We start from the raw sequence: 27,855 nt of genomic DNA, 5'->3' as shown, positions 1-27,855 counted from the left end.
GGTGGAAGCAGGCTGCGTCGGGGAAGCAGGGTGGCTTGGGGGGCAGGGAGAGAGAAAGAAAGACAGGGGGTAGGCAGGGAGAGAGAAAGAAAGGATGCACAGTCAGAAGGAAGTGCAACCAGAGACTCATGAAATCACCAGACAACAAAGGTAGGAAAAATGATTTTATTTTAAATTTAGTGATTAAAATGTGTCAGTTTTGAGAATTTATATCTGCTGTCTATATTTTGCACTATATTTAATGGGGTCCTGGATCTGGAGGATCGGGGGTGGGTGGGGGGGGGAGGAGGGTCCAGGATCCGGGGAGGATCCAGTGATCATGTCCCATTTTGAGGGGAAAAAAAATGGTCACGTCATGCATGAGAGATATTTGCATGTAATAGAGGACATGCATGCTAATACATCTCATGCATGTTCTTTGTGGATATCCTGAAAACCGACTGGTCGAGTGGTCTCTGAAGATTGGATTGAAAACCACCAGCTTAAGGCAAATAATATTCAGGTCCCTGGAAAACTAAGTCAGTCCCTGACGTGGTGGAAAGTTAAGTGGTTTGTACAAGGTCAGCAGGTGCAGCAGTAGGATTTGAACCTGTCTTCCCTGAGTCTTCTTGGCCCTAATGTCAGTGTTCTTCAACCTTCTGACACCTATGGACCGGTGGAAATAAAATAATTATTTTGTGGACCGGCACCGGTCCGCAGACCGGCAGTTGAAGAACACTGGGCTAAGTTTTGGCCAGATCCCGCCCATCTCCACCCCCATAATAGTACTAATTGTAACTCCATTCATTTTTCATATATACACACACACACACACACACACACAATATAATCGTATTAACAACACATAATGGTTAACCACACAATTAAAATACACAAAGCACACTGTATGCTTTTCAACATTCATTCCTACCAGAAAACAGATAACCCCATGCAAATGCAGGACCAAAAAGTAAGGTTCATAGACAACGGCGCGAAAGACAAAAGCGCGCGCCGACAATTGAGCGCAGCGTGCGCCACCGCGCCGCTCTAAATTACAGTTTTTAGGGGCTCCGACGGGGGTTTTTGTTGGGGATCCCCCCCAGTTTATTTAATAGACATTGCGCCGGCGTTATGGGGGGTTTGGGGGGTTGTAACCCTCCACATTTTACTGTAAACTTAACTTTTTTCCTAAAAACAGGGAAAAAGTGAAGTTTTCAGTAAAATGTTACAACGCGGCGCGATGTCTATTAAGTAAAGTGGGGGGGTTCCCCCCCACGCCCCCCCCCCCCCCGTCAGAGCGCTAAAAACAGTAATTTAGAGCGGCGCGGCGGCGCGCTCTGCGCTCAATTGTCTGGGCGCGCCTTTGTCCCGGCGCGCTTTTGACCTGACACCAAAAGAAAAAGTACTAATATTTACAAACAAACCCTAAGATGCAAGACTCTGCAAGCAGTACAACCCCAGAGGAAAAGAAACAAATGCATTTCTTCCTGAACAGAAAGCATATGTAAATCAATCAATAACTAAACAAAATAAAAGCAATCCCCCTACCGTTGTTGTTTCTCTTCCTCCATGCTGTGCCTTGCCTTCTGGCCTGCCCCCCGGTGTTAACTTCGGGCCGGTCCATGGTGCGATCAACGCGGCGTCTTCGGGCCGGCTCCCTGAGTGCTGCAGTGCACAAAGCCGTGGGAAAAGGCTCCTCGCGCGCGTCCCGTGCCTCATCTGGAAGCCTTCTCTCTTCTGCAGCTTCTCCTTTGCATTTGGGTTCAATGAAACTTTCATTTCAGAGATTGTTTTTCCATAGGATCCATTTTAACAGAATGTTTTTGCACTCTTTCATCAATAATTTTCATCTGCATAGCAGAATTGGTAACAGAGGAAATAAACACGGAACATACCTGATGTAAACTCTCAATAGCCCTCCAAATGTGGCCGGAGCTCGTCAGGGCTTTCCAAAACCCAGACAAACTGCCGGAGTTTGTTGGGTTTTTTTAAATTCAATTTTCTATACTGTTCTCCCAGGGGAACTCAGAACTGTTTACATGCATTTATTCAGGTACTCAAGCAGTTTTCCCTCTAAAAAGAGGGCATACATGAGTTTTCCAGCATATCTGGTAATTCTAATCTTTACTCCCCACTCCCCCCAGCTAAGGCCAGGGACTCATTTACTGACTAAGGTGAATAGATAATTCAGTTAGCCAGAGGTTAAAACAACCTACCAATTACTCATACACCACCAGGCCTCCTTATAGTTAACTTATCTTGGGAACCATTGAATTAGCCCATCTGAGGGGGCACCTCCTAAACATTTGGTCCCTAGGCACATGTCTAGATTGCCTTTGCCAGGAGTGCTCAATGTTGGTCCTCAAAATCTACAACTCAGTGGGGTTTTCCAATGAATGTGCATGAGATCTATTTGCATGCACTGCCTCCATTGTATGAAGATGGATCTCATGCATATTCATTGTGGGATTCCTAAAAACCTAACTGGGTAATGGCCCTCGAGGACCAATATTGAGCATCCCTGGCCTATGCCATAATCCTGCCCTGGCAGCACCTCTCTTACCCTCTGTCAAGAAAGCAACATTAAAGTGGTGACCCGAGTTTCTTTGGATCCAAGACCAGCTACTCTGGCTCTTCTTATCCTCTTTCTGTGTCCAACCTTTGCCAGGTCAAATATAATTTAAAAGTGCAAATGTAATTAACTGGCAACCCAAACTTAGGGTTCCTAGTTATTACTTTAGTAAAATCCAGACCCCCTAGATCTACATCCAGGCCCACCCATTTCCATCCACCCCTGCCCCATTACGCCCCAGTCCCGCCCCCTCACTGCCTGCTTTTGGCGAATGCCCTCCTGCCTGATGCAATTCTGAGGAAGCTTTTCAAACCCCGGACAAAGTGCTAGATTTTGAAAAGCCATCTGGTCCCCTGGACATGTTCTCGAAAAGGAGAACATGTCCGGGGAAATCTACCCAAACTGTACTGAGCTGCCAAGCTGCTCAGTTCCTGAATGGAGACTTTGGTCTAGTTCTGCATTTCTGACACCCCAGTTCTGACGAACTGGAACCTACAACACTGAGTTAAGTGGCAGAATCAGGAACTCCAAAAAGCATTATGCTCTTGGGTGTATTTTGAAAACCAGAACTGGCCAAAATGTCTCCCTGGTAGCTCAGAAATGCGATGCAAGAGCAAACCTAGATTATTGATTCATTGGAGTCTTGGACTGCTCTCAGAGCCTGTGTGTGGTTCACTAAGGCAGTTGTTCTCAACCCTCTCCTAAAGACACACCTGTCAGTCAGGTTTTTGGGATTGCCACCCTAATTAAATATGCATGCAAAATATTTACATACATTGGAGACTGACGTGGTCTGAACATTAATCTTTCCACTTGATATTGTAGAGCTGCCAAGTTCTCCAGTTCCAGGAAGGAGATGTTTTGGCCAGACCTGGTTTTGAACCTGCATCTCATAGCAGAATGGTGTTTGGAGTCCCTGATTCTACCCTTTGAAATCAGAGCTGCAGTTTCCATAATGCACTGGGCTGAGGCTTGTCAGAAACCCTGGACTGGTCTAACATCTTCTTCCTGGAACTGGGTAACTTTTTTTTATTGTGTATGTTATGTACCTCCTTTTGTAATCTTGAATTAAAAGCAATTTTAGAAGAAAGCCAAGGCTGGTTTTAGAGGCAAGAATAGCACAGATTCAAAGCTGGCAAGTATGATGACTTGAAATAACCTAAATTACTCCACCAAGCCACCATCCCGAGATTCTGTGGGATGCGATTAGAAGAATTCGAAGAGTCTAAATTTCTGCTCACTGAATTACAGATCTGAAAACCACATCAGAGGCCAAAGAGGCTTGGAGAAAAAGGCTTTCAATGTTTTCTTTTGCTAGACACGTTCAGAGATTCACTCCTCATCCCTCCTGTCACAGGCAGAAAGTCCAGGCTCTGTAAATGATGTTTAAATTGTTCAAAGCCGGGCAGCTTCACAGCCTGTGGGGGCTCATGTGCTTGATTTACTATCAAACCTCTTCCATTCATCTGGCAGGTAAAATCATCTTCTATACATCTTGCATGGAGACAATTCCAGTCTAAGCTGCGCTGACCAAGTTGCTTGAAACTGTAGCCTGCCTGTTGCTTGCCATTTCTCTCTTGTTCTGCTTCTGCTAATATATGCAATGTATATGTCAGGCTGAGCTCTCTGGGACTTTGTAAATCTCCCCCCTTTATTTTACTCTTCAGTCCTGTGTGATTCTTTGCTTTCAGGATGTTCGGACGGTGGTCAGCACATTTGCATCTCTGTGCCCCCTTTTACTTAATTACAGTACAAACAGTTAAACAGGAGCTTGAGAAATGTGGAAATTTTTGACATGAAAAATTGTCCGACATACTACAGTATGTAATTTTCAGCTCCAAGCCTAGAGACCACAGGCCCCAAGCAGTTCAAATCATGCAATGGATGGTGCAGTGCCTAGTAGCTGGCTGGTAGTTAGAGGACACCACACAGCTAAGTGGGAATGTTGCCAGTGATTGCTGCTAAGTTACTTAGTGCCAACACAGGGCCTTTTAGTAAAGGCCTGTACTGAAGTGCCATTGTGTCCCGCTTTTCCCCCAACAGGAATGGTGAGAAATGGCAGTGCTTGAATGAGCCTCTACTGGAAGACAGCAGCAGTGGCATGGGAAAAGGGAAGGGCAGATTCTGTACATGAGGGGAGCAATTAGGGAGGGGAAGGAGAGATGCTGGCCATTGAGAGTGGGGGACTAGAGAGGAGAAAGGAGATTGTTGGACTACAGGGAGGGAGTAGGGCCTTGATCCAACTGTGGGGATAGAGTAGGGTTACCACATATGGCTCTAGAAAAAGGAGCAAACAATGAAATTGATATTTTTAGTGCTAAATTCATTGAAAATATATTAATCTCTAGAAAAAGGAGATCAAATTGAGAGACATCCAGATTTTACTTCCACTGAAAGCAATGGAAGTAAATAGGACAGATTGAGGCCTGGAAGTAAAACCCAGATATCTCAATCTGTCCTCCTTTTTCTGGATCTTAACAATAATTGGGAAATATGCGATGATACTCTGTGAATAACTCAGATTGGTATGCTACTGTGTTTCACAGAAATTGTGACTTTATATTCTTATCTTTACATACTTATATATTAAGTATTTTTTGGTGATTGCAATGATGGTCCCCATGTTAAACTCAATGCAGTGACTACACTATTTATTTGGTTACAGGTCTGAGCACATCACCAAAAAATACTTAATATATAAGTATGTAAAGATAAGAATATAAACTCCTTTTTCTGGAGTCATATGGTTCGGATTACTATATGATATGGCTCCAGAAAAAGGAGGACAGATTGAGACATCTGGGTTTTACTTCCATTGCTTTCAATGGAAGTAAAATCCACGTTTCATCTGTCCGACTTATTTCCATTGCTTTCAATGGAAGTAAAACTCAAATATCTCAATCTGTCCTCCTTTTTCTGGAGCCATATCATATGGTAACCCTATAGATTTGCCTAAGACTTCAGATAACTTTGGGAAGGTCCTGGCTTTGGAGACAGGGAAATTTCTAACTATACCCAAAAGTAACTCACCTTGAGGTACTGCTGAAAAGATGTGAACTACATAAAAATTAAAAGCCCAGTAAATAAGACTCTGCTGTGTCCTGTCCTTCACAACATAGAAAGTTATTAATACTTGTCCTGCATATATACTTCATACAGCATGGGCTGGCACGGTAAATGCTCTGATCCCCGTAGGAATTGAATGGGCGTCAGAGCATTTGCTGTGCAGCTTTGTAAAAAGAGAGCCTTAGTTACTGAACAAATGAAGAATGAAGTGGTTTGAAACGGGAAGTTTGGATGCCCACTGCCCTCTTAGATTTCCAACCCCATGCTGCTCCTTGTGACCCTGGGCAAGTCACGGAATCTCCCCATTGCCCCAGAGTGTGAGGACAGATGGGGAAAAATGCTTGAGTGCCTAAACGTAAACCACTTAGACTAGTGTTTCGCAAACTTTGTGAAGTTGCAGCAATCTGAACTGGTGGCCGCGGCTCGAAGGCATCTAGGATGTTGATGTGATGATGACCTGTGCATGCGTGATGACCTCATCACACGTGCGACGGCCCTCCAGATAGGCCCTGAGCCACCAGTTGTGGGGTGCTGGAAGGGAAGAGGCACAGAGAGGGTCTGGGGAGGAGCAGAGGCGCTGGCGTCGGCTGACTGCCTACAGGACATGCCTCTCACTGTGAAAGGCACGTCTTGTAGGCTGTCAGCCAGTGCCAGCGGCTCGCCTCCTCTTCCCTGGCATCTCGCAGCACACCTAGAATCTCGGGTGGCACACAGTTTGCGATACACTGACATAAACTATAAGTGGTTAATAAATAAGGTTATCAGATGCCTGAGAAAACCCAGACATGTCCTCTTTTTTGAAGATTGTCCGGGTGCCCGGATGGATTTTCAAAGCCTGTCAATTTGTCTGGGTTTTGGAAGTCCCTGACCGCAGGGCCACATCTGCTCATGGCATGGACATCGACGTCCGTGCATGCGCAGATTCATCCCAAGCTTGGGGAGGTTTATGTCAGGACGTGGCTGGGGACAGAACAGGGAGGAGCTGGGGCAGAACAGGGGGGGACCAGGTGCTCTCTTTTTTTTGTTATAGAGGAAATCCGACATCCATATATATATATAAATACTAAAAATAAATAAATAATAAATATCCCCCACTTTAAAGTGCTGAGCCTCAAAGAGTGGGAACTGATCCCTGCTTTTTTTTGTTTCCCCAGTCAGTGCCAGAACTGTGGCCTTGGACAAGTTCTCAGTCCCGGAGAAAGAGCAAAAGTTTGAAACCAGTGCCAAGCAAATCCTAGGAAGTTCTCTGGATATGCTCCACTCGCTGATCCCCAGACTCGAAAGACCCAGGCCTGAAGCCCCCACTGGTAGAGAAGCCGCCCCAGTTGTGATTGAGGAAAGGGGCATTGTTGCAGAACTTATAAAGTACAAAGAGCAGAGAAGGGGCAGGAACACCATGCTGCACCTCCTGAGACTCCATTCCATGAAGTCTACACAGGACCATGCTAGGAGAAGGGGTGGTCAAAGCCGGGTCAGGATTCAGGCAAGACCAGACTTTGAGGATGAGGATCTCCAATTAATGATGCCAGTAAAACCCAAATCCCGGTCTGGCAAAAAAGCAGCTGGGAAGAGGAAATCTACTCCACCTCAGAATGCTTATGGGCCAGTCTTTAATCGGAGTCCAGCGCAAAATCAACCCATGACCTATTCGCCAACTGGAATCAGCCAAGAGATAGAGGGAAGTGGAATTACGAACAGAGAAAGCAGCTCAGATAATGAAAGTATGCAAACGAGCAAAGGCTGCAAGGCAAATAGTGTGAACAAAATAGTCACTCACTCAGCCACTGATAAAGGGTTAAACTCTGGACATCTACTAAATGAAATGTTACCATCTACAGCAATGAAAGAGAGTCTTGTGTCTTCACCAACATCTCCCACCTATGAATCAATATCTATTACATCACCCCTAAAAAGCAAGTCAACTCTTTCCCACCTCACTCTTCCCAGCACAGCAGTAAAGGAGCTAAACTACTCCCTGCCCTCCAGTGGGACACCCACAGACATTATCCAGGAGAATGACAATGCCACAACTGAGACGGCACCCTGTAGACCTGGGTACGTCCTGGAGAAGGAACGCTGTAGGAGCATCTGTGACCTGACCCCCAATTATTGCCAAAATGGAGGGAAATGTATCGTTCTGCAGGACGTCGGGCCCTTATGCATGTAAGACAGGCCATTTAATACAGTGTGAATACTGAGTTTGAGATTTCTCCCCCAGAACATCTCTGTTTGCTTTTGACACATTTGTACAGAGCTCTATGTCAGCCTAGCGCCCAGGTTCACAAACTGAAGCGTAACTGACCTTATTTATTGGCACAAATAACACAGAGATTGGTGGCAACCAATTGACTGGAATAAAGTCATGACTTGTTAAGGAGACCATTTTGGAAGGTTTAAAAATGGAACAAATCGGTATTTACACAAGGCACAAGAAGGGGAATTCTAAGGGGAGTGTGTGGCACAGTGGTTAGAGACGCAGCCCCAGCACCCTGAGGTTGTGGGTTCAAATCCCATGCTGCTCATTGTAACCACAGGCAAGTCACTTAATCCTCCATGGCTATAAGTGATATATAAATAAATAAAATAATTAATAAATAACAAGACGCCTAGAAAAAGGGTCGGCAGGTCTTATTTCAAGCTTATTCTATACAGAGAAGTAGGCATTTAATTTATAGAATATAAGTGCAAGTGGCAGCAGTCGCATGGCGAGGGTAGGAGGCGCCCAGGTCAGTGGTTTCAAGTTTGAAACTTGAAACTTCCTGGTCCCTTGACCAGGAAATGACATCAGAGGGATAGCCGAGGCCTGCGCAGGCAGAGGGTTAGAGATGTTGCTTACGTCGGCAAGAGTTAAAGAGCTACCGGGCCGGAAGGTGCTCCCACCAAGACAGCATCTAGGGTGGTCCACCCCTCCTTACTATGCCACTCAGAACAGAACAAGGCATTTCTATACCGCATAATTGGTAAGTTCGACGTGGTTTACAAAATTTAACAAATAATTCAAACTAGAGAGAATTGATTAATTTGCGAACAAATGTGTCTTCAATTGCTTTCAAAAATGATTGTAAGACATGGAACTCAATAACAAAGGTTTCAGTTCCTTGTCCCAGAGAGCCGCCTGATAAGAAAGCAAAGATTGGTGGTATTTTGTGTAACGACAGCCTTTGACAGATGGAAAAGTAAAAAGGCTAGGTGAACTGTGTGAATGCTTGGATTGAGTAAAGGAAAATGATTCAGATAAGTAGACGGGTGCCATGTCGAAGAAGACTTTGCAACAAAGGCAACCGAATGTAAATTGAATTTGAGTCTCCACAGGAAGCCAGTGAAATTCTCGATAGTAAGAACTCACATAATCGAACTTTTTCAATCCATAGATCAGTCGAACTGCTGCATTCTGGACTATGTGCAGCCTAGATAGATTCTTTTGGGAACTTGCCAAGTACTGTATATTATATTGCAATAGTCCAGTTGGCTCAACACCAACCTGTAGTCGGTGTCAAAATAAGATCTTATACCATGCAATTTTCACAGAGTATAGAAGACCTTCCGCACTGAGTGGCAGATATGCGCTTTAAGAGGCCATCACTTCCAACAGGCTTATGTCTGGTATTAATGTCTGCACCTAGATGTTAGCTGGAACGCACATAAATATAGCATTTTATAATGTATACACATATTTGTGCATCACACACAAACTATGCCTATGTGCACTCCAACTGGCAAAGTATATACTAGTGCTTATCAATCTTTTTGTGGTTGTGACCCCATGATAGCAGACAAATAAAATTAGATGACACCCCGGAAGTACAGGACAATGATGCACCTATAGAGAGTCCACCTCAGACATGACCCCCAAATGTGGGTTTTGTGACCTCAGTTTGGGGAACTCTGGTATAGATAAGTTCTGGCTGGCTCAGAACTTCCTCTCTGACATCAGAATTTGATGTTGGAGGATGGGGGGGAAGGCTTGTGCAGTTGCTGCACGAAGATAATGGCTTTGGCAAATAGGCGGCAGCAGTGACTTGAGGGGGGAACCAGGCCGGGCCAGGAGCGAGAATGAAAGATAGAGGGGGGAGGGACAGGAGAAAGAAAGAAAGGCAGAAAGGGGGGGAGAGCCGGGAGAGAGAAAGACAGAAACAAGGGGGGGGGGGGAAGCAGGAAGACAGAAAGAAATGAAAGAAACAAAGAAAGGATGCACAGTCAGAAGGAAGTGCCACCAGAGACTCATGAAATCACCAGACAACAAAGGTAGGAAAAATGATTTTATTTTCAATTTAGTGATCAAAATGTGTCAGTTTTGAGAATTTATATCTGCTGTCTATATTTTGCACTATATTTAACGGGTTCTGGGAAGGAGGGGGGGATGTCCGGGATCTGGGATAGGGTCTGGTCCCATTTTGTGGGAAAAAATAAATGGTCATGTTAGATAAACAACATCAAAACCTGGCATATATGTTTCCTCTATAAGTAGACACTCATGTAAATGATTAAAATACCTCCATTTACGCTTTGTTCCTTAAAGAATTACTCCCTATGGCTTCTCACTATTTATTTTTTTAATTGAGATTTAATTACCTTTTCATGAAGAAATTCACCCAACGTGGTTTACAGTGCATTGAATAGCAATCAGGTACTCTGGAGTATTTCCCTTTTCTGTCCCATCAGGCTCACAATGTACCAGAGGATGAGAGGAGCCCCAGAGGTCCTACACAAAAGAAAGTTATAAGCAATGGCTGGTGCTTGAATTAGGGAGAAAAGTAGAAAGGGAAATCAACATACCTAAGAAATAAAAGGGTCCTGGTGTAGAGGAGGAGGTTAAACTAGAGGGAAATTCAAAGGCAAAAACATAACAACATATCCTCCCTTTTACAAACCGTAGCGGTTTTTAGCACAGGCCGGTACGCTGAATGCTTTGCTCCTGATGCTCATAGGAAAACTCAAGCAGCCAAACTAGACAACCAAATCGCCAATCTACTGACGGCATCCCTAGACTACAAAACTTTTAGAAAAGAAATAAAGACTATACTCTTAAAGAAATCTCTGAAAAAGAAATAACACCACAAGAATCAAACACCGCCTCTCACTAAAGCCAACTACCCTAAACAAATAATCATACTCTTTTCTTATTCTCTTTGAAATGACCAAATCTCTTTTTGGTAAGATCTTTTGGTAATACAGTGGAACCTTGGTTTACGAGCATAATTCATTCCAGAAGTAGCAATAATTTTAGATTCCTCTCTATCCTTTGTGCATCAGATCTCAGCTGTTTTCCAAAGTGCCATCTATAAACTACGTTTAATTCCATTCGTACCTTCTTTCAACCATCAGTCCTCAATTTCTTTGTCCATTCTCTTGTGATCAGCCATCTTGACTATTGTAACTCATTATACAAAGGCATCAAGGTCAAAGATCAAAAACAGCTACAAATCATCCAAAACACTGCTATTAAGCTGATTTCTGGACATCATAAGTTTAACCATGTCACTCCCCTACTCAATGGAGCCCACCGGTTCCCTGTTACATATTGCATTACCTATAAGATTCTTCAACTTGTGTTCATAATTTGTGCCACTGAGGCTCCTCCCTACCTATCCAAATTTTGGACCCCTTATTGTCCAACTAGAACCCTCAGATCTTCATACCAAAATCACCTTGTTATTCCCACCGTCCGTGAAATCTTTCTTGACACCACCAGTTCCATTTTCTCAGTGCGAGGCCCTGAATTATGGAATACGCTGCCATCTCATCCTAGGCTCCAGACCTCTGTGATTAAGTTTAAATCAGACCTTAAAACGTTTCTTTTCTCAAATGCCTGTACTTAATCAGTACTCATAGCCCCTTCTAGCTCTCTCTGGGAACCGTGGAAGCAAAGTTTATCCTTTCAGTGCTGTCTTCCCTCTTTCCTATCCAGCGTTGTAGTTCCATCCTCTCCACCACTGTCCTTTCTTGTTTCACACGCCTTCCCTTACATAGCTTAAATAAATTCTTTGATAAGCAGGATATTAAATCCTAAATAAACCTGGAAACTTGGAAGATGGGAGCAGGAACTTCAGAGATTGGATAGTGAAGAATCCAGGGTCCCACATAATGAGCACCTTCAGAATTTTATGCTCCACACATATTCCTGTGTTGTCTGCTTAACTCCTGTCCTGGGGCTGATGGTATATGTTTCCCTTCTAGGTGCATCCAGAGCAGTAATGTCTGGTACAAGGGAGAGCGCTGCGAGTCCTTCCTGACTGAGTTCCAGCTTAACTGTATTATTGTGGCCTGCTGTCTCCTCCTCTTCATCTTACTGCTTCTTCTCCTTGTACTTGTCCTGAAGACTAGCGGCCGGAAACTGAGTCGACCTCTGCTAGGGAGCACCAGGTCAGTACATTACATTACATTAGTGATTTCTATTCCGCCATTACCTTACCGTTCAAGGCGGATTACACAAGAATTGTTTGTCATGATGCTACGAAATACATTCGGTAGATTACATAAGAGAAGCTCACACTCGAAATTTGTTTCCCCACTGGTTAAAGGATGTACATTTAAAAAACACCATCAACATCTTCTTTCACATCAAGGGGCATTATGGGGCAAAGATCTGGAACAATTGCTCACGCCTACTACTTATGGGGAATTTAGGAAACACCTAAAAACCTATCGGTTCCTGAAGTATTTAGGCAACTAACCTGCACAATCCTACTCCACAATAACTGATCTCTAGCGCTGTTAATAACTAGCTTCTAACTTTGCTAATTCTACTTAATTGGTAACATCTTTTAACCATTGTAAACTGCATAGAACTTCATGGTCCTGCGGTATGTTAACTGTTGTTATTATTATTTGTCATGATATTAGGAAATGCCTAATGAGTGGTTTGAATATTTTTGATTTGCTAAGTAGATAGTGTTGTGTATGAAGCTTGGAGCGAGTCTGGTTCTGTTATAAAGGTTTAATGTATTTTTTGAAGGGTAGGGTTTTTGTTTCTTTTTTGAAGGTTTTGTAGCCTTTGGTCGAAGATAGCAGATTTGTGAGTTGCCTGTCCAGCTTATCACGGTGAAAGCCCAGTCCATGTAAGCACGAGACAGAAGATGATTCTCTGTTTTCAGACTCCCTTCAAAGGGCATGGCAGTTTTGATAACCTTATCCAGACCTCTCTAATCTCTTGCATTAAGTGTGAGGTAGAGAATGACGTGGGGACAGTTTGTGCCCATCCCCGCCCCTTCCCTACGGGCACTGCCCCTGTCCCTGCAGGCTCCATCTCCATCCCCGCCCCGCACTGAGAGCTCTGTACCTGTCCCCAGCTGACTCAGAAACCTCCCTCTGTCACATCTCTCCCCCCCCCCCCCCCCCACTGATGTAACTTCCTGATGCGGCAGAGGTTTCTGGGTCAGCCACAGGCAGCCTGTGAAAATCATTGCCACTGCAGCTGTCAACTCCCTGAGAGAAGCTTGTGAAGGTAGATGGGGTGGGGGTGAACCTTACCTTTGACTGAGGATGCAGGGGGTGGCTAAGCAGGGTGGGGAACAGTGGCCCTTATGATTGTTTGCCCTAGGCCTGGCTACTCCACTTCTTGGCAAAAGAAGACTTGCCAAGTCCCGCATAAAGGGACAAAGGCTGATGCCAGACAGATTTCTACAGTCTGCGTCCCATAAATAGCAAAAGACAGGTGTAGATTCCGCAACGCCAATGTGGTAGATCACTTTATTGTCACATGCTGCAAGTGAACATGCTGTTCAATTCAGGGGGGTGGGGGTGGGGGACAGGAAGACATCTTGGCTGGTAAGCTGAACACGGTTAGCAATACTTGGGGCTGATATGTGGTTATAACCAAGACTCCATCATTTTTTTCCTGCCTATATGTGGTTGGAATGGTGGAGACTTGATGTTCAATGTATAAACATAGGTGATTGGGGCCTGCACAGAGTGGCAGGCGCAGCTCTGGCTAACTTGTTGGGTTAGGGTTAGCAGACATCCAGATTTACCCAGATATGTCACAAGAGAAGCTCCCACTTGCACTTCGTTTCTCCCCCGGTCAGAGGTTGCAAACTAAAAAAACACTATGGACACCTTCTCTCACATCAAGCAGCTTTATGGGGTAAAGAACTAGAACAACTCCTCTCGCCCACCACTTATGAGGTGTTCAGGAAATGGCTGAAAACCTGTTCCTGAAGTACCTAGATAGTTGACCCGTTTTTCCCTTCCCCTCCTTAACGGTTCGCTGGTCATTTCCCCCACTTGTTCTCTCAACTTAAGTTCTCTCAACTTGTACTTCACTAATCTTTTGTAAACCGCATAGAACTTAACGGTACTGCGGTATATAAACTGTTATTTATTATTATTATTATAATATTATTATTATTATGTCATCTTTTAGAGAACATGTCTAGGCGTTTGGATGACTTTTCAAAACCCAGCACTTTGTCCAGGTTTTCAAAAGTTTCCAGCTCGGGATATTGTCGGGAGGAAAATCCTGGCTACTGCGTTTGAGAACCAAAGCAGCCTTCTTGTCCTCTTACTTTTATGTACTTTTGTAACATAAAGGTTTATCGCCTTCAAATAGCTCCTTTCAGTTTTGCCCACTGCTTCTACTTCCTTCAGCTCTTCCCATCCAACTAACTCCTCCTTGAGGTATTCCTCACCTTCAGATTGATCAGTAGCCCCTGTTCTCTTTATCAGTTCTTTGCAGTTACATTCTAGCTCTTTGACATACAGATGATATTTTCCATTTGCGGTATATCAAATAAAATTCAACATTGTCTACTTATTTATTTAATGGGATTTATTAAAGGAAGCGAATGGGAATCGCCTTTATGAAGAGATTCTCCAAAGTGGTGTACAGCAGGTTTAGTTTATCATGAAGCTTACAACTTTGGTAAAAGCATAACAATAATAAAATGATCAAATACTGTATGTATAGTACGTGTGGTAAACTTGAAAAGAGCAAACTGAAACTTAATAATAGGATAATAGGGTATAAAAATGTTAGAGATGTCATAATTTAAAAAAAGCACTAGTGAAAAATGGTACAATTTAATGTGAAAGGTCAACAACTAGCTTTAAATTCGGTGTAATATGTTATGTGCCTACCTGGAATTTGTAGGACATTATGTAAAAAATACACAAATTACTGAAATATGTAGTGCTCTGATTATGTTTTATGCATTTGAATTACATATTAATGCCTTTTGTGCCTCAGTTATCAACTTATCCTACTTATTTACTCTTATATAGACACGAACACGTTAGTTTCAAAATAGCAGTTAGCTTCAAAATAAATAGCAATTGGACACAAGGTCCCAGGCATCTCCTCTTCCAGCTGCAACTGTTGAAAGAACAGGGTGATCTAGCATTCCTCTTTGCTCTGGCACTCTGTGAATCGGATTGGCAAACCACCCATGTTCATTGGAATTCTTTCGGGAACAGGTCTCTTTCCTTTTAATATGTACCAGTGGATGGTTGTGCTTTTTCCTGGGTCTTAGATGGGTCCTGGAATGGGGTAGCAGATCTGCTGAAGTTCTACTGCTCTCTACCGGACAACCCCTGGGCAGAGCTGCTAAGTTACTCAGTTCCAAGAGGGAGATGTTTTGGTCAGACTTGGTTTTGAATTTATATCCCAAACTCAAGAAGGGATTGGACAATTTTCTGAAGGAAAAGGGGATAGAAGGGCAAAGATAGAGGGCTAGTATACAGGTCCTGGACCTGATGGGCCGCCGTGTGAGTGGACTGCTGGGCATGATGGACCTCAGGTCTGACCCAGCAGAGGCACGGCTTATGTTCTTATGTTCTTACTCTTCCCGTTGAATTGGTGTTGCAGCCACCAGAATGCACTAGGACAGAGCCGTCAGAAATCTAGGAATGACCTAAAATCTTTCTCTGGTTATCGGGTGACTTGAAAGCTCTAACTGAGGGAGAAAGACAAGGCGGCTCCCTGAACTCGGAGTTTTATACTTCCCTTCAGCTAAGATATCAGTTCTGTTGGACCACTTCCTCAGAGCAGACCATTCTCTGTTGAGATTTGTTTAGGGTCACCAGATTTTCCATCTGGTAAAAGAGGGCGTGTGGCTCTACCCCCAGCCCCACACAAACCTTGTCTCTTCGGGCTGGGGCTGGAGTGCATCTGTGCCTCGATCTCACCAGTTTTTCAAAACCCGGACAAAGTACAGGGTTTTGGAAAAGCTGTCCAGACACTGGACATGTCCTCTAAAAGAACATCCACAATAATACAGTCCTACAAGAGGACATGTCCGGGGTAACCCTAGATTTGTTTGACACTTTTCTGGAGAAGGAACCTTGAATTTCTTCTGCAGCGTCACAAGAAAGCACAGTTTGGCAGTCTGTTATACCTGTTTTCCTTGGCAAATGTTCTTTATGGCAGAACCTCTTGTGTTTTTTTTCCAAGCGCAAGAGTCAGAAGCCAGTGAAACCATAAGAATCTAGACTGGTTGAAACCACGACAGAGCCTGAAGAGCACTGTTAAACGCCTAGCCTGCCTCTCACCCAAACCCGGCCTCTTCTGAACCACACACAAGCAGGCTGTTTATTTTAATTCAGCAAAAAATAAGCTGCCTGCACAGCCCTAATTGTAAGGTACGGCATGTTAGAAAAATAAAAGCAGAAATTCCTAAACGACATGCCCAGAATCCCACCCAGTGCTCCAATAAAAGATTGCTACCCTTCCCACCACACCCACTTACCCGGAGTAGGCTTGAGAACTAGTCAAGAAGAACACAGGCTCACTCACTATTTCAAAGGGAGATTGTAATCCTCCTCCCTCCCTCTGTCATTAGTAATCCCTTGTGTAGTCAATGATTGTTATGTCATCATATCCTTAGTAAAAGTTCAGATAGTAGGGTATTAACCCTCTCCACTTCCCACACTCCCAGCCCAAAGGCCAGAAGACGGTGCTCTGTTCATAGTAAAGGCACTGTGCTTGGATCTTAGCCAAAAAGGTGGTTGAGGGCTCTGTCTGTGGCAAAACTCCCACATTCTTCTCTGCTATTCATTTCCCATCCACACTGAGCAACGATAGAAGGTCCCTGGCAGTTAAGTGAAAATGATCGTGGCAGTCCCTGGACAGACACAAACAACCCACACTTCAAAAACCCAAGGGAGGCTGGTAGGAATTTGTGTAAAAAACAATAATATAGTGCACCCTCCCCCCCCCCCCCCATGCAAACAAAAATGTATTAAAGCAGGGCACTGAAACTACTAAGACTTTGGGCAGGATTTTCAAAAACCCGCGTTAAAAAGCAAAGGTCTGCTACTGCAGCCGTTTTGATACTGAATCTAAAAACCCGAGACATTCTTTAAAAATTGCGCATGCAAATAAGATTAGAGTATAAGAATAGCCTTACTGGGTCTGACCAATGGTAGCCCGTTCTCACGGTAGTCATTCCAGGTCACTAGTACCTGGCCAAAACCCAAGGAGTAGCAACATTTCATGCTACCGATCCAGGGCAAGAAGTGGCTTCCCCTGTGTCTTTCTCAATAACAGACTAAGGACTTTTCCTCCAGGAACTTGTCCAAACCTTTCTTAAAAACCAGCTACGCTATCTGCTCTTACCACATCCTCTGGCGGACAACAGCAAAGATTTCCTACATTTGCATGTGCCCATCGCTGATGGGACAGATTAACACAGTAAATTACACAGTCTATTCATTCTACTCAATATAGGGGTACTAGATTTTATGTTCATAAAATCCAGACCCCTGACCACGCCTTTCCTGCAATTTCTAAAGAGCACCTACACAACCCCTCCCTTCGGTTTTCCCAGATTATCCAAACCCTGGTTACTTTGAGTAACCTTTCTCTGGACCTGGAATGTTCCTTCTGCTACATTTTGATGTTCTGCTGAATCTCTGTGTGCTTTTGAGGTTGAGCTGTTAGGCAATCAGGAGAGGGTTAGACTAACATAGAGGAACCCAAGCCTCGGAGCAGAAATAAGTTATGCACAGGAAATAATCATGGTCACATTTGTTCTCTTGGCCTTTTATCACTGCACAGAGGATTTAAAGTAGCGCGGTCTGTGCCATCTGTTGGGACGTTTTGTTTTGAGCAGATGACTTTAGAATTCCTTCAAGCACTGAACACGGACATAAAAGAGGCTCTGTTTATTATTTCCAAGAAGAAAATGCTGTCTCCCTAACTGCTTGTCCTTAACGTATCTCTGTAATCAGGCTGACAGATTGGTTTGAGGGAAAGCAGGGAAGAGCACCTTTTCATGTGCGAGCCTGTGCTATTTCTGGGCTGAAAGAGAGGAGGGGTTCATTTTAAGCCACTGATGTGGCATAAACAGATGCCAGTTCAGATCACAGAGACGGCTATGAAGTGCAGCACGACTTATGAGTTAAAGGAAACTTCTTGTGCTTTCGTATTTTACTTCCTATGCATAGAATCGAACAGACAAAGCAATCACCTCAGTGTGTGTGTGTGTGGGGGGGGGGGAGCGTCTAGAAGCAGAGGGTTTTTATGGTCTTACTAAAGAGGACATATGTCAAACCAATTTCCTGTGAAAAGTTTCCAAGTTTATTATAAGATTTGATTAATCGCCTACTCCAGATTCTAAGCGATGTACAGCTAAAAATTACAAAGTTAGGGTAAACATACATAACTAATAAAAATTAATATTAAAATGTTAAAATATCATAAAAGTACATAACATAAGATAACATGACTAAACATAAGCAACAAGACTATTTAACATATCTGATCAGAAAGAGGTAAAGTTGTGGGAAGAAATACAATTCAATATAAAAGAAACAATGAAGGTAAAATAACATTGGGAAAAGGGGAAGAGATTTAATATAAAATGAAAAAATTCAATTAATCATTAAAAGCGTCTTTAAAAAGGAATCCCTTAAGTTTGCTCTTAAATTTGTCTAGAATTGGGCGCTTTAAAATTGCTCACTCATTCCATTGGAGCAGGGCTCTAGAACAGTGTTTTTCAACTTTTTTACACCTATGGACCGGCAGAAATCAAAGAATGATTCTGTGGACCGGCAGTTGAGAAACACTGGGCTAAGTCGTGGGCCAGACCCCGCCCATCTCTTCCCAATCTCCACCCCAGACCCCGCCCCCATAAGAGTACTAATTGCACCTTGCACGTCCCGTGCCTCATCTGGAAGCCTTCCCTCTGACGTTGCAACGTCAGAGAGAAGGCTTCCGGTTCAGGTGCAGGATGCCCGTAGGAGCCGCTGCCCGTGGCTTTGGGCACTGAATCAGGAAGAGGGAGCTGGCTCGAAGATAACGCCACATCGATCGCACCGTGGACCGGCGGTTGAAGAACACTGTTTTGGGCCTGATGCACGTGCTGGCCCTGTGGACTGGCAGGAAATTTCCATGGACTGGCGGTTGAAGAACACTGCTCTAGAAAGTACATCAGTGTTTCCCAAGTTGGTCCTGGAGTATGTAAGATCCTTATATTGGCCCACAGGGCATTTGATACGGGGGTGGGGGTGGAGGAGTATCACCCTACCTGCATTCTTTCCATCCTCCCTATTGAACAATCCAAAATGTGCAGTCCTCAGAAGCAAATTTGATAGTCCTGTCTCATAAAGTCTATAGTTGGTATCTTCTTGCTTTGCAGCATTAAACTGTATCGCATCTCACCTATGGAGCTCTCTTCTCCAAGCGCTTAGATATGAAAGTGTCTATTCCATATTCAAGATAAGCCTAAAGACTGAGCTGTTCAATCAAGCCTTTTGTATAAATATGTGATTTCATATGAAGCCCAATAGGAGCAGATTTGGTTGGTGGATGTCCAGTTTTCCAACTCTAGCTCTAATGTTTACAGGTACACTTTCAATGTGGAGTTGATGAATGACCTAATGTGTAGAGCTGTTACCTCAATACCCAGAGGTTGCTAATTCAATCCCAGCCTGCTCCTTATGACTCCTGGTCAAGTCACTTAATCCTCCATAGTCCCAGGTACCACAATTAGAGAAGAGGCTAAAGCAGCTAGGGGCTCTTCAGCTTGGAGAAGAGACGGATCAGGAGTGATATGATAGAGGTGTATAAAATACTGAGTGGAGTGGAAAGGGTAGATGTGAATCGCTTGTTTACTCTTTCCAAAAATACTAGGACTAGGGGAACATGCGAGGAAGCTACTAAGTAGTAGATTTAAAACAAATCGGAGAAAATATTTCTTCACACAATGTGTAATTAAACTCTGGAATGTGTTGCTGGAGAATGTGATGAAATCAGTTAGATTAGCGGGGTTTAAAAAAAGGTTTGGATAATTTCCTAAAAAAGACGTCCATAGGCCATTATTGAAATGGCTTGGAGAAATCCATTGCTTATTCCTAGGATAAGCAGCATAAAATCTGTTTTACTACTTGGGATCTAGCTAGGGACTTGGGACCTGGGTTGGCCACTGTTGGAAACAGGATACTGGGCTTAATGGACCTTCTTACTTAAGAATACCTGATTACTATTCAACATATTGTAAACCACTTTGGGTGAATCTCTTCATGAAAAGGCAGTTAATACATCCCAATTTAAAAAAGAAATACCCTTGGGCTGACCCAGAGTTTCCCTTTGCTAAGTCGGTCCATGATTCGCAGGTGTTATGTACCCACAGGTGGGATATTTGAAACTTACTTCTATTAAGGATATCTGTGTGGGTGTAACCCCAATGATATCTAGGTAATATAAACATAACATGGGAACCAGTCATTATTTTGCCCTATGACCTTCTTGCTGGGCAGTGTTCTCTCCACTATACAACCTAAATATTTTTTTTTTTTTAATTCATTTGTTGTGTGTTGTAAATTGCTTTTGCTAAGATTTTTCTGCTGTAAATTTTGGATCTGCTTTGTTATATTCTGTCTGTTATGTATTCCGGATCTCCTTAAGGTTCTTGTGGGGGGAGAAGTTTCCAAATGGGTTATTTTTGCACATAGCATGACTAATGAAGCTCACTACTAAGTTCCCAATGGGAAGTTCTCCTGTCTATTTTCAATCTCTGCTATTTGTTATAGATTCTTTCTATTATACTCTCTCTTCTGTGCATTGTGAATTTCTTCAGCTGTATTCCTTTGCTGTGTGTTAAGGACCTACTCAGTTTCATTCTCTCTGCAGTAAATTATGGATCTCCTCCTTGGCACCCCAGATGAGTCAGTCTTTCTCCACATTATCTGAGGCTTCCGATGTCACTGAACAGACATCCTTTGGCTCATTACCACGTCTTTCAACCTTCTTTGATACAGAGAGGAACCGGGTAAGTATCTACCTATGAAGACACAGTATTTTATGACATACGAACACTTAACCAAAGACATAAGGGATTGTATTGGCTCTTCCACTTTCTTTCTGTATTTTTTTGTTTTGAGTAGAAAGCTGTCATGTACTACCTTTCATCTTATTTTTTTCAATCTGGCTCTTATCAGGGTATCATTCTACATTGCCCAGTTCTTATTCCTTCCCATCAGAGAGTAACCCCCTACCTTGGCATCCTGTTTGTCTGTCTCGATTGAATAGATTGTAAGCTCACTTGATCAGGGACTGTCTCCTTTGTGACTGTACAATGCTGCATATGTCTGGTAGCGCTCTAGAAATAATTAATAGTCGTAGTAGAGTACTCATATAAGAAGTCACCATATGTTTGACCTTTTCCTCCTGTCTCTTATTTCTTCATAATTTCCTGCTCCACCCCCACCCCAGAGTCACAAAGGAGCCACATTAGACATGGCTTGCCTCGTATTTGCTGTGCAGATCAAGGGTGGCATTAGGGTTACCTTATCTGTGAAGACAAAAAACAGGACACATGATCCCACCCCTGGCCCTACCCAAACCATGCCCTGACCCCATCCATCCTCTATCTCCACCTTTGCCCCACCCTCCACCTTTTATCCATTGCCTTAGTCCTCTTTCCCATCCTCTGTATCTTTTTGGAACCTCATCTGTCCTCCACTGCATGTCATCCCCCTTTCAGTCCCAGATCCTTCCCTCCCTGTCCCCATATTCCACCCCTGTCCAGCTTTTCTTCCTTCTTTACCCTTTCACTTGTACCATATCCCAGGACCAATATCTCTCCCTTGCCCCTCCCCATGGTACTGCAACTCTCCCCCTCCTCATTCCAGCATCTTTCACTTTCTCCTTCTTCACCCAAATGCACCCCAACACTAGAGCTTGCACCAGGTCAAACCTGGGATCCGCAGACCTCTCTCTCCAGCTCCCAATTTTCCCACCTACCTCCTCCCCGGCCACTGCATTGAATCTTCGGGCAGGCCGGCAGCAACAATGAGGGAAGCCTACAGCTGCTAGCCTGTCCCAGAAGCAAGTCTTGCTTATGCAGGAACAGGAAGCTGTTGCAGAGAGGCAACTTCTGGGGCAGGCCGGCGGCAACAGACTTCCCTTATTGCCACTGCTGGTCTGCTCAAAAAGTCAATGCAGCAGCTGGAAAGAAGATAGGTGGAGGAGTTGGGAGAGCCAGCAAAACCAGGAAGACTCCCTCTTTTTAAAAAACAAAACATTTGGGAAACTGGACAGTCCTCCAAAAAGAAGACATGTTCAGGTTTTCCTGGATGTCTGGCAACCCTAGGTGGTATTGACCGGCTGGAAATATTCTGCCAGAACGTGACTACAGTAGAACCCGATTAACTGGTACTCACACAACTGGCACAAAAAATCTCCAGCAAAGAAAAAAAAAAAAAGATCATCCCCAAAGCAGCAGCAGCAGGGATCCTGAGCTGCAACCCCCCCCCCTCCCTCCCTCCCTCCAGCCCTGAAGCAGTGGCAGTGGTCCTGAGCCATAAACTTCTCTAATTCCAGTCCTCCCTTCAGCCCCGACGCAGCAACAGTAGCGGCAGTAGTCCTGAACCGCAAACTCCCCTCCTTCCAGCCCTGAAGCAGCAGTGCTAAGCTGTGAACCCCCTCCTCTCTTCCTCCCTAAAGCCCCAAAGCACCAGCAGCAGCAGCGATCTTGAGCCACAAATCCCCCACTCCCTCACTCCCTCCCTTCCTCCCTTGCCTAAAGCAGCAGCAGCAGCCAGTCAGCCGAGGCAATGTTAGGGTCTTCCCTCTGACACGTCACTTCCGACATGGCAGAGGAAAGACCCTGCCGTGGCTGCCGCTGATAAGTGAGGGGGGTCCAGGAGGGAGGGCAGATGGGGCTGGAGGTGGGACCAGAAGTGTGTGTGGTGGTGGAGGGTCCAGGAGCGGGGAGATGGATGGATGCTGGACACATAAGTGGGGGGAGAAGGGGTGGGGGAGAGAAGGGGAGAGAGAAAGTGACCCAGAAAGAAGCGAAGAAGAAATTCTGGACCTACGGGGTGGGGGGATGATAGAGTGAGGTGGGAAGGGAGACAAAATTATTTGTAGAGTAACTCTCAAGCAACCAGAAACTATAGTTATCTGGCATCCACCAATCCATCGTTAAGGGTATGATAAATTTTGAGAATCTGCTGCTCAGTAATGTATAGGACTGTTGGATATTGACCAGTGTAATTCTTAGCCGCCACACCCATGCCAACTCCTTGCTTTCTCTGAATTACCAACTCACTCTCCCTTTGGAGTTGGAACCGGCTTGCAGATCTTGTTATCAGCTAATTTACTGTCTATATTTTCTCTCCTTTTGCTGACAGCCTTTGCCCTTGGCGCAAAAACAGTCCTTGATAGTGTGTGAGGAGTTCAGCAGCACTTCAGATTTCCACGCCCGTCTGCTTCCAGACTACCACACTAAGGTGAGTCTACCGCGCCGCGACTGTGTGGAAATACGGTCACAGCTATCATGCCGAATGCCAGCGTTAGTGCTACTGATCCGCAGTCTACACAGTGTGCAGTGCTTCCTCTCTAGGTTATGATCTATGATTAGAGAATGACACGGGGACAAATTTGTCCCGTCCCTGCAGGAACTAAATTTCCCTGTCCTGTGAGTTTTGTCGCTGTCCCTGTCCCTGTCCTTGCCCCATTCCTGTAAGCTCAGCCTTAACCACACAAACCTCGAACACTTAGGATTTTAAAGTGTTTGAGGCTTGTGCAGATGAGGACGGAGCTTTGGCATTGGTGGAATGAGGCATTATGACATCACAATCTGAGCTCTAGAATGCTGCTACTTAGGATCTGAGGCTTGTGCAGATGAAGAAGGAGCTTTCAGGAATGGGGCAGGGGCAGGAAAATAACTTATGGGGATGGGATGGGAAAATGAGTTCCCACGGGGATGGAGAAAAATTTGTCCCCATGTCACTCTCTATCTATGAGTACTATAAGTGTCAGATTAGTAGTGTAATGACTCATGTGATACACAGTGCAGGGACAGATAGGAAAATTACTTAGAGTACCTGATTACTATTCAATGTATTGTAAACCGCTTTGATATCTATGGGGGAAAGGTGGTATATCGAATAAAAATAACCATAACCATAATTAGAACCATAATGTACACTTCTGCCTGTAAGAGCTAGGCTCTATACCGGGGAGTTCAAGGGAAGTTTCCCAGTTCCGCATGTAACTTACAGGCTAAAATACTGTAGACATGGTGTAGTGCTGACTTATGGCTGGTATTGTATAATTCTATATACCCAAAACAAATCATCCCAAAGGGGTAATAGGGCAAATGCCCACCAAATCACATTGCTCCAAACAAGGGGCAACGCCTATTGAGTTGATAAATATACAACACTTTAACACACAGAGGCGTGGGCAGATTGAAATCACTTTTTAGGATTATTTTTCCCCGATCCTATTTCAGAAGCATAATGAATAATTTTAGCTGCTGAAATATGCCATTTATAAGTTTTAATTGCAGATTTCCAAGCCCATTTAGATTGAATTGAATTCTTTGTCTGCCACAGTCGTTCTAATTGTCTACATTTTTGGTTTTCTATCCTCAGCTCCTCAGTATACCAGGAATTAGTCCTACTAATGTTTATGGACTTTTCTTTAATAGGAACTAATTCATCTAATACACTAACTATTACCTGATCCTAAATATTGGGGTGTCGGGGGTACGCTGTGGGCAGGAGGGCCTATGATCTCTCCTGCCCGTATTCGAGGGTGGGGTGTCGGGAGTGTGCCGTGGGCAGAAGGGTTTGGGATCCCTCCTGCCAGTTTGGGGTTTTGACGGGAGGGGGGGATCGTGATCGTTGCAGTGGAGGGTGGGCCAGGTACAGAATTCTGTAACCGGCATTGTTTTTTTGACAGACGCCGGTTACAGAATCCTGCTTTTAGGCGAAGGACTGGCAGGTGTAGGGACGGACATAGTGGCAATCTGGGCCAGTAGATTGCTGAACGTGCAGGTAGGCCATTCTCAAAAAAACACCTCAATTTGGACATTTTTTTGGAGAATGGACATTTCCCTGCTGCCAACTTCAGCGTTTACTGACTTAGGCCAAACGGTGACTTAGACATTTTTTTTATTATTATTATGCCCCTCTAAACATTTTTTGAGAGTTTGAATTGGAAAAATCCAAGGATGGTTTAACTTTATCCCAGAAGGCAGCATGATCTAACTTTCTTCTTGCTTTTCATTGATATTTTGAGTAAAATAGCCCATGTAAAAATACAAGTTGAAAGCTAATAAACAGTGGTCTGCCCAAAGTACCTTTAACCATTCTACCATGGATAAAGCATTAACCCCTCCTCCCCCCTTTTTACTAAACCGCAATAGCGGTTATTAGCGCAGGGAGCCACGCTGAATGCTCCGCGCTGCTCCCGACGCTCATAAGAACTCTATGAGCATCGGGAGCAGCGCGGCTCCCTGCACTAATAATTGCACTAATAATAGGGAGGGTAAAAGAAGCTACAGCTACCAAATCAAGGGAATGACCTTTTTCATGAGTAGATCCAGATGGAATTAAAATTAAAGAGCAAGATACCATGAATTTCCTAAAATCCAATACCCTATTATCATCATCTAATTCTAGGGGTAAATTAATATCGCTTAAAACCAAGAACCTAGTAAATTGACATAACATAACATAACTTTATTCTTCTATACCGCCATAACCTAGCAATTTCTAGGTGGTTTACACAAAAGAAGGCTGGACAATCAGCGAAATACAAATAGTTAAAATACAACAAATATCTTAAATATACTCAGTGTAAAGTTTTGCTAACAATAATATCCACATTTAGGAAATAAATTTGTCAAACAGTGCTGACTTAGGGCTCCTTTTACGAAGCCGCGTTAGCGGCTTCAGTGCGAGCGACTTTTCATCACGCGCTAATCCCCTGCGCTAGCCGAAAAACTACCAACCGCTCAAGAGGAGGCGGTAGCAGCTAGCGCAGCCGGTGGTTTAGCGCACGCTATTATGCGCATTAAACCGCTAACGCTGCTTCGTAAAAGAGGCCGTTAATTTCTTTTCGAAATGCAACATAAGACAGCATGGTTCCACCAATGCAATTACCCAGCCAGGACTGCTGCTTACTTGCTTGAAATGCAAGAGTCCTGTCCAAAAAAGTCTTGTATCTACACCCAGTAATTTTTGCATAAGCAAATAAACTAAAACTCCTAGTTTTGTTCTCATTGGGCTGTACAACCTGAAATGAGATAAAAGATAAGTTGAAGCCAATCCCCAAATCAACTTAAAACAGATACAAGAGAATTTGAATAGTACTCGTGCCTCCACTGGCAGCCAGTGCAACAATCGATATTTTAGTAACTGGCGTACTCCAGGACCCAGGAGTAATATTCACAATATTGTTTATACCTCATGCATTCTAAATCTGGTGATGAAATATATCCATTAAAGTCAGTTGAAAAAAACTTTTATGCACAATTGCCAGACTTCTACCGCGTTTATCTAATCAAGGGAGTTGTAATATACTTTAGCCTAGAGGACATAAATGAGATGATTCTGTCTAAATCATTAAGCCAGGTTTCAACAATATAAGCTAATCCTAATTCAGACAATGATATCATGTCACTTAATAACGTAAGCTTATTAACAACAGCCCTGGCATTAAAATACATACAAGGGACTGGAGTGTAATGGTTATCCTCCAGGGGAACACAAGCTATTGGGATTTTATTAAATTAGAATAATGGGTGGCTAATGCAGATTTAACTAGGAACCAGCAGTATTTCTTAAATAGAAGATGCTAGGTGCTTCCACGTTAGTCTAAAAGTTAATTCATGACTTGCAATAAAAAAAATGCTAGAAATGCTCCTTCTTCGTGCAGCATTAGTTTTAGGCTTGCTGTGCATTGAGATTTTGTATTATGGTGTGTTAAACCCAAAATATAATGCATTTTAATAGAAAGGCTCCCAAGTTAAAAATGTATCCAAAAGAAATGGAATTGCAATCTACAAAAGAGCCACTAGATGACACTATTTCTCCACCAAAGAAGTGAATCAGACCACTTTTCAAATCAAGCTATGTGTTTGCAGGCGAATGGCATGACCTGTGAGGAGGGTAACCTGCACAAAGTGGTAGTTGCAACCATTTCCCCCTTACTAGGTAGACTGAATGGACCAATTTGGTCTTTATCTGATGGCATCTATTGTATTACTGTGTTTCTGTATTCCTCATGAGAGCAGCCATGCTCTGAGCCACAAGCATCACGCAGCATGCTAATCCTGAAATGTGCTGCTCAGAAATGAAATGTGACCTGAGACCCAATTGGTTGAAATCCATGTATTCTCTCATCTGCAGGTTCCAACAGATCCCAGCTTTTGGATGATGGAGCGAACTGCGTTTTGAAACTAGGAATACATGGTCACTCCAAGGGAAGATGACAATATCCCCAGGACATAAACAAAGATGCAGCACTGCTGTCTTTGTACAGCTGCAGCGAGAGAGTGCAAGTCAATTCAAACCCTGACTTGCCCTTCATGTTTGACATTATACTTTCATTTCAGACTGTTGCACAGCGGTACATGAAGGACAGGCCGACTTATTCTGGCATAATGGGTTATACCAGGAAATTGTGATTGGATGAAAATTTCATAGATAGCCAGTCTTGGTATCACCCCTTGGCATGCAGGGAGATGAATTCCATAAGGAAAGCAGGAGCCCATCTTCAAGCCTCCAACCAGTGGCGTACCAAGGTTGAGGTGTGTGTGTGTGTGGGGGGGGGGGGGGGGTGCAGCATAAAAGGGGGTGCTCCGAGGGCCACTGTTGTGACCTTTTTCCAGCAGCAGCAGCATTCAGAATTCACTGCTCTGCTGGCATCAGGCCTTCCTCTCTAACGTCAGAGAGGAAGGCCTGACACTGGCAAAAGTTCTGAATGCTGCGCTACCTACTGGGGGAAAGAGAGCGAGAGAGGGGAGGAGGGAAGGCGAGACATGCTGCACCCAATTGGGGAGAGG

The 27,855-nt window shown here is 43.9% G+C and overlaps 1 protein-coding gene across 5 annotated transcripts; it reads left to right on the top strand.

The window, feature by feature from the left end:
• Positions 1 to 94: 94 nt before the first annotated feature.
• LOC117347717 lies at positions 95 to 27,599 on the top strand. Of its 5 annotated transcripts, none has more exons than XM_033919010.1 (6): positions 95 to 150; positions 6,772 to 7,780; positions 11,795 to 11,980; positions 20,685 to 20,823; positions 23,189 to 23,287; positions 27,200 to 27,599. In XM_033919010.1, exons 1-6 carry the CDS (start codon positions 129 to 131, stop codon positions 27,245 to 27,247), a joined length of 1,503 nt encoding a protein of 500 aa, XP_033774901.1. In that variant the 5' UTR covers positions 95 to 128; the 3' UTR covers positions 27,248 to 27,599. The 5 variants fall into 5 exon arrangements, with proteins under 5 accessions (XP_033774901.1, XP_033774902.1, XP_033774898.1 ...); XM_033919011.1 differs by lacking the exon at positions 95 to 150 and adding an exon at positions 3,479 to 3,569; XM_033919007.1 differs by lacking the exon at positions 95 to 150 and adding an exon at positions 3,733 to 4,024.
• The last annotated feature ends 256 nt before the right edge of the window (positions 27,600 to 27,855 follow it).

This window comes from Geotrypetes seraphini, chromosome 13, assembly GCF_902459505.1.
Source record: "Geotrypetes seraphini chromosome 13, aGeoSer1.1, whole genome shotgun sequence".
Taxonomy (NCBI): Eukaryota; Metazoa; Chordata; class Amphibia; order Gymnophiona; family Dermophiidae; genus Geotrypetes; species Geotrypetes seraphini.
This window is presented reverse-complemented; position numbering and strand designations above follow the sequence as displayed.